Source organism: Chelonoidis abingdonii, chromosome 3 (genome assembly GCF_003597395.2).
Source record: "Chelonoidis abingdonii isolate Lonesome George chromosome 3, CheloAbing_2.0, whole genome shotgun sequence".
Classification (NCBI taxonomy): domain Eukaryota; kingdom Metazoa; phylum Chordata; order Testudines; family Testudinidae; genus Chelonoidis; species Chelonoidis abingdonii.
In genome coordinates this window covers 171439601-171451896 of record NC_133771.1, presented here as the reverse complement: position 1 = coordinate 171451896, position 12296 = coordinate 171439601, and the positions used below count along the sequence as shown (strand labels likewise).

At 40.8% G+C, this 12296-nt stretch overlaps 1 protein-coding gene across 2 annotated transcripts in view; it reads right to left on the bottom strand.

Moving 5' to 3' along the window:
- The window catches only part of SPATA17 (spermatogenesis associated 17), a 175159-nt gene that overhangs the window by 159977 nt on the left and 2886 nt on the right, over window positions 1-12296 (bottom strand). For both annotated transcript variants that reach the window (XM_032786263.2, XM_032786264.1), the window contains exons 2-3: window positions 10944-11033; window positions 7986-8067 (exon numbers count right to left, since the gene is read on the bottom strand). In XM_032786263.2, coding sequence (XP_032642154.2) covers window positions 7986-8067; window positions 10944-11033 — 172 coding nt within the window. The remainder of the gene's footprint in view (window positions 1-7985; window positions 8068-10943; window positions 11034-12296) is intronic.

Here is a 12296-nt window from a genome sequence, read left to right as displayed (position 1 = left end):
TTTAAAAGATACATAGAAGTGCTGAGGGTAAGTAACTTCTAAAATGAAACAAATGCTAACAAAGATTCCTCTCTCTGTCTTTTTCCACCTCCAAACACTTTGTATATGCATCCAGAATGTGTGACTGTGCAACTATTAGATCACTCTCTTTTATGCTCAACAGAAACTTTCTTTACTTTCCATATGGGTGAAATCACGAGGCCCATAACACAATGCCATGTGTATTGTTTCATAGTACAGGGTTACTGAATACAGATGGGTTAAGCAATCAGAGGTCACATTTTCCTGCATGCTACAAAGACAGGCTCTGCAAGCCTATTAACCAGGGTGTGAAGGGTGCCATGTGTGGTGGAGGTGTGGCCGATGGCGCACCATGTGCACAGACCTACTAGCCACAAACCATCACACAGGACTCAGCAAGTTGTGTATGCTACCAGAGGTCAAAGGCCATAGTGGTGATCATGGTTCACCTGGGAAGATGATCCATATATTGCTTCTGGGTTTAGAGAGGGGAGAATCTGTTTTCCTCATTCAACTGTTCACTGATTACCAGCTCAAAGTCTGTATGGACCCTTTTAATCAATAGACTTTCTATTTCAGAAGAAAAAAAACAGAAAGAATTCTACCAAACGCATTTAATGTCAGCTTATTTGGCAAATGGTGTTGCCCTCCTGATTCTAACTGCAATTCAGGAAATCATTTAAGTATCTGCTTAGGTCCAATCCTATTCACGAAAGCATCAAAACACTTGCTTTACTTTAAGTATGTACCTATGTGCTTTCCTGAATGGGGATAATTTCCTGTATTATGGCCTCTGTCCTGCTATAAAGAATTTTATTCTAAAATGGACCAGTCACTTATAAATTATTATGCATATCCCTGATGTTAGTATGTAGGGCCTCCTGTGGGTTTACTTCCAAAACATAGAACTTCTAGAAATTATTGTTGATTTCCTCTATAAGTAAATCCCAGCACTGATATCTATCATTATCAAAATTCTTCTTTCTTCTCTGTTCTGAAATACTTCCAGGTTTCATCTCGACTAGGAGAATGATCAGTTACTGATGGGTCATTTTCCTCACATAAATGAGTCCACAGTGCAACTACATTCAGGGAGAATCATCACTTCAACGGGAATTGGAATGGGGCCTAACATGTAGCTTAAGTAGTAGTACAGAGGCCTTGTGTCACCCTTCTGCACCAATCAGTAGAATTTACCCAAGAAGTCACATTGATGGGGACTACTCAACATGAGTTGCTGAATTTGGCCTTGAGACAGCATTGAACTGTGATGTATGCAAAGTATTAAAATTTTAAGGTAGATCTCTTCAAAGTTAGAAACAAATATGTTCATAATTTATACTGTTTTTAGGTACATAGTCCTGAAGCCTTAGAATTCCTTTTATCTTACAGGGATTTCTTGCTCTGTGGGCTGTGTTTCATAGAGAAAAATCTGAGCTACTATTTAAAAAAAGAAAACCCAATTCCTTTCCTGCGGGACAAGGCTCCAGACTGTGGAAGAAATTGTCCATTCAGTCCAGCTTGCATCATAAGGATAACCAGAATGAACACAAAAAGGTTAATTAGAACTTTTAACTTGACAAAAATAGTCAGAAAAATGTGTATTTTTCTCTCACACTTATCTTTAAAAAATAGTAAGATACATAACTAATTTGACGGATGACTCCATAAAGTTATAAACTCAGTTAACTTTATTTACTGGATTTGGGCGCTATGAGGGAGGTGCACTGGAATACTAACAACTGAAAATACTAGTAGTGATGCACATATGGAGAGCAGATCTGATGAGCCTGAGCTTTTGCTATTTTCCGCATCAGTGCTACTTCCATTTCACAATTTTGAATATAATAATTAAAATGATTTATTATCAAGTAATCATGGGTATTTTGTGCATATGCTTTGCCTTGTTTGCTGGCAACTGATACCAATCTAGTCATTATCAGCAGACAAATTTTAAAGTGACCAATTATTTTTTTATCTAACAATTATCATGTCCACCGCATCCTGTTTAATTATCATTAGAGTCGTTAAGATAATTGTTAAGAAGAGTTTAACAGAAATGTTACTACTATTTTTACTTAAATTTGTCCTAAATTGCTAGACCATTTATTGTTTGAAATATTCCAAGTTCAGCCAGCCCAGTGGTTTAATAAAGGTAGCACAATATGCTAGTGCACAGACAATTTAGAGGCAAGACTCAAGTTCATTTTCTAAATCCAAGGGCATAAATATGTGGGAGCAGTGAGTAAGGAGCCTACTGATTAATAGGGAGAAAGATGCACCTGACATCATTCTGCAGAAACTTACATAGCTAACTCAGAAGTTGTACTGACAAACTCCAGAAGTTGTCAAATCCAGTCCTCCTCAGCCAAATTACTGGTAAGCACAACATAAGATACTGAGGGTGTGAAGTTCTTCCATGCTCACCACTGTACAACTGAGAAGCCTTATGGGGTATTTTTGTTTCTCTTTGAATCATCTGGCATTGGCTACTACCAGAAACAAGATGGATGGATGATCTGACCTAGAATGGTAAATCCTATTATCCTGTCTTTTAAATACACTGTCTGTTTTGCCTTTATTTGTCCTCTACCACCTTCTAGAACTTCAGGGGAAGCTTGAGTCTCTAGAGCTCATGTAATTTGAAAAGTCTCCATTTGAAGCAATTTCATCTTGTGCATGAGAGAAACTGACTTCTAAATCCATCCTTCAGACTGATGCTTTGCTGCTCCCTACCATTTTCTAATTTCTTGACCTCAGTTTCAAGATACCTGCTTGCTCCCATTGCTAGCTTTTCTCTCCCATCATTGTTACTGTTTCTGCCCAGTTCAATACATAAACTGGGAGGCTTAGAAAATGATGTCCCCTGAACAAAGTGTGTTACAGTAACCACAATTAAAACCACTTTTCATTTGTTAAGAACTTTCGCAGATGCTATATAATTAATTTAAAGGGTGGAGAGCTGGTTTATTTTTTCTAATGTTTGTTATTCTGACAGACTGAAGGGAATTTGTGTTAATTCAAAAGAGACTCGCTCTTGTCACAAAACTGAATTGCCAGGGCAATTATTTGAAAAGAAACAATAGAAAGGGAATCAGGCCACTAAGAGCTGAGGTCAAACAGCCTCAAAAGGCAAGGCAATAGTGCAGGGCACCACTGATGCAATTCCTCCTCCATGTCCCCACCCAGCAAAATGATGATGTGTTGTTCCCTTTGTTCCTCATTTGAGAGCTCTACATCAGAAACTTTGTCAGTCTGTGTCACCGCTCTCAATCCACCTCCCACATATATATATATAAGCGACTGGATAGAGTAGTGGTTAAGAGCGCCGCCCTTTGATACGGGAGACTGCCCTTTGATACGAAAGACCGGGGTTCAAATACCTGTTGGTGCCCAACTTTCCAGTAGGGGCCCTTGGGCAAAAGACCCCCTAACGCTTCACCTGCCTACCTCAAAATATAAGAGTGACACGAACTAGGAGAGTCATGCCGGCTCGGACGTCGCCCGGATTAACAAGGTCCGCGCCAGATGTTGAGGAACCAGGACAATCTGACGATAAGTGGGCTACTGGAACAAACCATTCATGGACGAGACAAGAGAACCTGGAATGATGAATGAGTACAACAGTAGACCTTAATTGAGAGGATATATGAAACGTATGAGGATATGGATGGACAAAAGACCTAACATCCACCTTACTGAGAACAGCTGAGTTCCCAACGCTTCAACATAGTAAGAGAAGCTGCTCTCACAGGCTTGAGATAGACCACGTCACATTACATCCCAGGCTCAAGAAAACCTTGAAGAACAATGTGGATGTTGCGGCACACCTCTGAAGCTAAAACTTCCACTGCCACCCCCTCATTACAGAGCACAGCAGCTGATATGAGGCTAAGATCATGGAGAACTAGCTACAGTCAATCCTCAGACCGGATTACCAAGGCTCAGTGGAGAAGTACCATCAGATCGTATGAAAAGATGCAGTAGAGCCCTCATGACAATCCTACTACACATAACTCAACCAATGAACTGGTACACTACAGCCTCTGTAATCCTGGAGATGCTTGCTACATGATCAAGAAGAACAACAGTAGTACACCCTGGAAAATGAGTGGAGATAAGATCAAGGCGACTCGGAGAGAATACTCAGTGGGGAACACAGAAGGGTGTAGAGATTAGAATAAGACTCGGCTACTGAAAAAATACAAGGGCTTGATCCTCTTGAAGCCCTAGAGACTGCTAACAAGGATCACAGGCACTGGCTTACAGGCTAAGGAGATACACTAGAGAAGCAGAGCCAAAAAAGTAAATGCCCTGTTCTCCAAAGAACCCAAGGTGTACTCCCAACTGCAGTGCACAACACATAACAGCAGAGCCACCAACAGCAGAAACTGAACAGTACTGGAAGAACATATTGGGAGAAGAGAAGACCCATAACACCAGTGCAAAGTGGTTGCAGGACCCTAAAACGGAGCACAGCAATCTCCAGAACAGAAAACCAGTCCCATCACAGTAGAGGACATCACAGCGGGGTCAAGACATGAAGAGCTGGACAGCACTGGACCAGACATGATCCACACTACTGGGTTTAAAAAAACTAACAGCAGTGCATGAACGCCTAGCAGACAGATGAACCAGCGCTAGCAGCAGGCTCCACCCAACTGGCACACAAGCGAAGGACAGTGCTGATCATGAAAGACCCCTGCAAGGAAACAGAACGTCCAACTACCGCCAATAACCTGCCTCCCACAACATGGAAAGTCTATCAGGCATCATAGCGCCAAGCTACAGGACCATATGGGCCGCACATGAGCACAGCTCAGAAGGCATGGAAGAACACCAGAGGCTCAAACAACTATTGCTCATAGATAGAGCAGTCACCCAGACTCAAGTCTAGACAAGACAATCTGAGCACAGCCTGGATTGACTACAGGAAAGCCTACGACTCCTATGCACACACGTGGATCTGTGAATGTCTGGCGCTATACAAAGTCACAGGACATAACGGCTTCTCAAGAACCATGGGACTATGGAGACAACACTGGAAGTCAATCAAGGCAGCTTGCACAAGTGGCCATCAAGTGCGCACATACCAAGTGATGCACTGTCCCCGCTGCTGTTCTGCATAGGCTTAAACCCCCTCAGCAGTATAATCACAAGGACTGATAGGGACAGTTCAGGAGTGGAGACTACCATCAGCCACCTCCTTACATGGATGACATCAAGCTCTATGCTAGAATGAACAAGACATTGATTCACTAATCCACTGACGTGGATCTACAGTGAGGATATCGGGATGTCATCGGACTGGAGAAGTGTGGCGGATGGTAGTGAAGAGAGGGAAGGTAGTCAAGACTGATGGGGTGGAACACCAGCGGGCACATAGCAGACATACAGACCAGCTACAAGTACCTTTGGCATCCCACAGTTACATGGAAACCCGATTGAGAAGCAAGGAAGACAGCAACATCAAGTATCACAAAGGATAAGAAGGTCCTGAAGAGCCGCTCAGAGGGAAGAACAAGATCACGCCATCAACAGATACGCCCTGCCGGTCATCAGATACCTGCCGGTATAGTGAGCTGGCCAAGAGACATGAAAGCTGCCGATGTGAAGACCCGGAAGCTCCTCACAATGCACAGAGGTTCCACCCAAGTCCAACACCCAGAGACTTGTATACCAGCTGGAAAGAAGGCGGCGGGGCTTGGTAAGTGTCAAACCACTATCCTGTGATGAAACCGAACATCAGGAGTTAATCAGAAGATGGCCCCAAAGATGAGCTGCTGAGAGAATGCTGAGGCGCAGCAGCAGACATGGGAGGAAGACCAAGCAGAAAAGTCATGGCAGACAAGACCCTGCATGGGATGTACCATCGACAGATAGCTGGGTGGCTGACATTGGGAAATCCTACCAGTGGTGGAAAGGGCTAGACTAAAGACAGCACTGAGGCACTGATCATAGCAGCACGGACAGCACTGAGCGACCAGATCCATTGAAGCAGGGTCTACCACACTGAGAGGACCAAGGTGCAGACTGTGCAGAGAGGCCTCAGAGACGTCCAACACATAGTGGCAGGATGTAGATGCAGGCAGGAACAGCATACACTGAACGGCACAACCAAGTGGCTGGCATGTGTGTACAGGAACTCTGCACAGCGTATGGCTAGACCTCCCAAGACCAGATGGAGATTCCACAGAAGGTTGTGGGAAACAGCTAAAATTCTGTGAGATTCCAATCCAGACGGACAGGCAGCTATGGCCAATCAACCAGACATCGTGGTAATAGACAAGGACCAGAAGACAGCGGTGGTGATAGATATAGCAGTGCCAAGTGACAGCACATCAGGAAGAAGGAATATGAGAGCTGGAGAAGTATCAGGCTGAAAGAGGAACTAGAGAGGATGTGGACAGTGAAGGCAAAGTGTCAGTGGTGGTAGGAGCACTCGGGGCTGTGACTCCTAAGCTGGGTGAGTGGCTCCAACAGATCCCAGGACCAACATCAGAGCTCTCTGTCCAGAAAAAGTGCAGTGCTAGGAACAGCTAAGATACTGTGCAGAACCCTCAAATTCCAGGCCGCTGGTAAGGACCGAGTTGAGGAGACACATACCACCCATAGGGGTGAGAGGGGAATTTTTTTTTTTTTTTAATATAAAAATGACTGAACATCAGATGATGGCATTACTATTTTAACCACGAACTGATTATTGTCTACCAAGAGATTGGAATTTGAATATGTGACTGTCCAGAGATATCTGCCTGTGTAGATCTGCTGATCTGAACAAAAAGTGACATTGACCTGAGTGCAGAGGGCCGACATAAGGTCTATGTGCCACCTGTGTCCTACTAAAGCTCTCAAAATAAGTCTGTGGTGAGGTGCCAGAAACAGAGACTGTTGTTCCTTGATTCTGATTCTTGAATGTCAAGATTAAATTGCCATCTTCAGAATTTTACTGTATATGTTTTTGAGATAAGTCCAACCCTAATTTTGTTTACTGTTTAGAACATTCACCAGGGGGTGACTATATACCACTTAAGTCCCACTAAGCACACACAGTCACTTTTCAGAAGAGAACTCAATTTGTACAAACAAATTGCAATAAGATAGAAAGTTCCTTGAAAACATGGCCAATAAGGATGACTCAGTCTGACTAACTAGCTGGTCAACCAGTGGGGAACAAGTCAACAGTATCTGAACTATTATTATTTAGTAATCTACATTTTTTTTCCTTTCTGTGTATTTTTATTTCTATATTGAAAAACAGCAATTTGGCTTAAATAAAATTAGTCAAGAATAAATGAAGAACAAATTACAAAGTATTGGAATAGAAACTATTAACATAAATTTGTAAATTAGTGATGCAAACTACTGATTAAAAATCTTACTATTGTATGTTAAGAGCAAATTGTCGTCTTCTTCATTTTCTAAGCCTCTTAACAGAGGTTTAAGATAGTGTGCTATTGTACATTTCTATCTTCAAGTCAATCAAGGAAATTAGATTGGCTGTTATCTGCTGTGTGCCTCAAGGCAAAACCTCAAATATTTCAAGGCTCATTAAGTAAGAAATTTAAACCACTAAAACACAGGATAGTGATGTGTAGAGATATTAACTTGTTTTTTTCAGAATTAAGAGTACTGTCAGGAAAACAGTACTTCCAATCGAAAGCCTGTTTCCTGCAATTAGCTCAACACAGGCAGACTTTTGCAAGTGTAGAGCTCATTGCTGGATTGAAGCCTAAGTCTCCAATCCTGCAGACAGGAATGCATGTGCTCAACTTCACAAGCATGAATAGTCCAATTGAAATCAATGGAGCTACTCATGGTAGTTAACTTAAGAATATGCATAAGTGTATGCAGGATCAGGGCCTAAACTCTCAACTTTTGGACTAGAACCAGGGGCAAGTTAATGAACAGCTGATCATTTGAGTGATAAAATATCTAAAATAATTGTAAAACTCATTTGTTACCTCCACCATTTTTCTAAAGTGTTTTCTTCCTTGATAGCCTCTCCACCATTTCTGGATAATAATCATCATTTTGTTCAGATACCTAAAACAAAATATTTTGATTACAAAAGATCACATTGAAAGAATAATATATTTATAAGTTACACTGGAAAGATTTTTCCAAGATTTTAGGGAATGCTGTATGTTATCTATACTTATTCCAAAAAGTGGGTTACAGCAAACTTACTTAAATTTAATCTTATAAAAGTTATTCATTATTAAGCATTACAAAATACACTTAAGAATGGGTGTTTGTGTGACTGGTTAAACAATTCATGGAGAACACAGTTAATACTTCTGAATGGTCCAGAACTTGTTTTGGCCAAATGGGAAAATGTTGAAAACTGAAAAACTTCTAAAATTTTCAGTTTGGGAGTTGTAAAAAATTTGACAATAAGGAAACATGTTTTGGCTTTGTTGATATTTCTCCAAGGGAAAAAAAAATTCCCAGTCAGCTTAGGTGCTAGTATAACAACTTTGCTTTGCTTCCTAATACATTATGAGACAGCCCCAAATTCTGCAAAGATTTATGCATATGACTGCACTGCACCTTAAGTGGGGGCATTGTCCAGCTTGCCAGGGGATGGAGAATAGTGCTTTTCTAATGGGGGTTAGGAGAAGGGCTTAGAAGCTTCTGTAAAAGGGGAAATGGGTCAGTATGGCGATGCTGACTCATCCCCAGAGACTGAAAGGGCTGAGGAATTGAAAAGGGGTGAATCTGGCAAGAGAAGCTCCTTTCCCCCACACCAGGCAAAGCAGCACCTACCTTCCCACCCCTTGAGGTGACAAACTACCAGGTATGGTCAGGACCTGCCATGGGCATCATACTAGTCACTGCTTTTTTCCCTCACCACCAGATTGGCCTAGGTGGAGTCGAGTTTTTTTCACCTTCCTCGCAGCAGGTTCAGGGAGGGCTTTTTGTGGTGAGTCAGGAAGGGAGTTAGGCTTTGATATTGCAACTCATTATGTAAGTATGGGGCAGCTGTCCAGTGCAGGTAATCCATAAGAAAGGGATACAATGACCAGATAAATGGCTTGGCAAAGGAATTAAAAAGGATGTGGTTTGTGAAAGGAGCGGAATTGGAGAGGAGGTGTTGGGGCTCCTATGACTGATACGGCAGGCATGACTGGCATGGCACTCCTATGACTGACACGCCCCCCCTTTCTAATAGCCCACCTTAACCAAGGGGGGCAGGATGCTAAGGTCCCAGCAATGAGTTGGCTAGGGGACCTTGTCATAGTATACTTTCCTCAATTTGAACCTTAGAGTCCAAAAGTGAGGTACTAGCATGAGTCCCTACTAAGTTCGATTCACAGCTTAGATCTGATCGCTGCCACCAATCAGGACTCTGATGCAATAAACTCTGGTCTCCCAAAACTTCCTGGGGACCCAAGACCAGACCCCTGGATCTTAATACAAGGAAGTAACTCTTACTCACTAGTGCTCTCCTAGCTTCCCTCCTGGTTACCCTAGATCATGGGATTCAGCTCTTGAATCTTAAACAGAGGTTCTCCACTCACCAGAGGCATACAGATTCAAGCTTCGTGAATCTAAACAAAGGGATCCCCTTTCCCTCCCCCCTTCCTTCTTTCTCCCTGTCTCCCACATTCCCTGGTAAATACAGACTCAATCCCTTGAGCCTCAACTAGGGAAAAAATCAAACAGGTCTTAAAAAGCAAAACTTTTAATAAAAAGAAAGAAAAAAAGTAAAAGTTATCTCTGTAATCTAGATGGTAAATATTACAGGGTCTTTCAGCTTATAGACAATGGAGAAAAAGCTTTCTCCAGCAGAAATACAATTTAAAATACTTTCAGCCAAATACACATTAAAACTCTACCAGCCAGATACACAGTTGCAAATACAGAAACAATCAAAAGACTATAACCAGCTTTCTACTCAATACTCACTATTCTGAATATATAAGAGACTGTAGCAGGGAGATTGGCAGAAACCTGGTTGCATCTCTAGTCCCTTCCAGGACTCAGAGAGAACAAAGCAAACCCCAAAACCCACAAACAAAGGCTTCCCTCCCCGAGATTTGAAAGTATCTTGTTTCCTGATTGGTCCTCTGGTCAGGTGTTGCAGGTCACTGTTTGTTAACCCTTTACAGGTGAAAGAAACATTAACCCTTAGCTATCTGTTTATGACAGACCTGGATAGAAAAGATGTTTCTGGGTAGATACTGCATGATATGGAGCTACCTGCACTATTATCTACCGGGTAGTACGAGACATCTAATAATAAAGTTGCAGCCTGATTACAATCATATCAAGCATCTCCTCTCCTTCTTTTGGTATTGTCGGACAATGACTAATTTAAACATGTGCGTAGTTCCATTGTTTCCAAGTATGTAACACTTTGCAGAACTAGGGCCTCAGTTTTTAACTACATGATCACATGCTATTTCTCAAATAACAATAATACTAGCAAGTCAGAGACAACAACAGAACCCTGGTCTCCTAAGTCATGGGCTAGTGCTTTATTCAGTAGGCCACATCATACAGTTCTTTTCACGTTATCCACAAAATCTGAGGAAGAAAAGTTTGTACAATAGGCACTCTTGATGCACAACATTCCAAAACTCAGATATCCCTAGAATACTGTAAGAGTGTTCTAAAAAAACCGCTATTTCCATGCCATGTGTCAACTTTTGGACCTCAGCAATTTTAGCTGTACAGTTTAAAAAAAAGTCACAAGGATTTTTTGCAATGGTAATGTATATATTTTTATGCTACTCAAAAACCGAAATTGAACAAATTGTTTTTGTTCACATTTTACAGAAACAAATTGTTTTTGTTCACATTTTACAGAAACATTCACTTTCAGAGAGAGAACAAGCTAAGTATAATATGTGAGAATTTTGGAACGTTATTAGTGACTGAAAATATGGTTTAAAATAGAAAAAAAACCATAATACCTGATGTATGCTCGGACTCTGCATCCTCGAAACCAGCTCTGGATTCGTACAGCAGCATTGTGCTCTGCTTTTCTGTATTCATCTACAGCTCTGAAAACATTTTTTCAAAATAATCTTTTTGTGATTAGCATTCTCAGTAGTTTACTTTAAAATCAAAACAATAAGTCAGAAAGATTTTTTCATCTAAATTTTTTCTTAACGGGACAACTTGTGTTCTTTTTAAACCTTTCTTCCCTCCCACCCCTCAGCTTAACATATTACCATTATTAGGAATGATGCAAAACAAAATATCCCATGTTGATTAGATAGTATAGAGATAATTAAAGCCCCAATCTTGCAAGGACAACAGGCAATGGCTCTGCTCTGTTTTAAGGATTTTATTATAAACAATATAAAACAATCTAAATATAGATTTACAGGAAAAATGAAGTTATTTTGCATTCTGATTATGCATCTTTGTTAACATTCTTGGGAGGGGAACATAAAGTAACATAGGAGACCAGAAGTCATGCGGGATGAAGAAAGAAGGCTAAAAAAAATTTATTTAAAAAAATGTAAAACGTCCTGGTTGATGGAATCCAGATAGATCCTGTTGTTGTTGGTTTTTTTAAAGGAAACATTAAAAAGATTTTTTTGGGTAAGCTACTGCAGTGTTAGAGGAGTTGTAACTTGTGTGCTGACACATTAATTTTATGTGCTTTTTTCTAATGCCTGAGAAACATAGTTTCCAGATACATTTGATATTGAACAATGATGCCAATATGTTATGAACTTCTAGATTTCTTATGCCTTAAATGAAAAATGTGGATAACACTTTATTTTAATGGTGTATTAATTAGTGCTGAATTACAATAGAAATCCTATAGAGGTACATAAAATATGACATTGACATGAATATCAAATAAATTCACTATGATCAGTATTATCACAATGATTATTAAATGAATTAATTATGTAAAAGTAAGGTGAGTTTTGGAGATGTTGTAGAGGGCAAAATGGTAGGATTCAGAGATAGAATCAATGTGTGCAGTGGGAGGGGGAAGGGAAGAAAAGAGTATAAAAGTATGATGATGTTGCAAGCCCAAGAAACGCAGCATCTAATGGAATTGCCAATGGTAATGAAGAAGGGAGGACAAGGAAGGTTTGAGGGGAAAGATAAGGATTCAGTTTTCAATTTCTGGTGGAGGCAAGTCATCCAGGAAGAGATGTTGGTGAAGGTATGAGATGAGAATAGGCAGAGAAATGGAAGGATACAGGTAGGTCTGAAAATTGTTAATGGTAGAAGCTGTATGATAAATGAGGAAGTCTCAGTATAAGGTAGTTGTAAAGAAAAGAAGAGGGGCCAAGTACAAA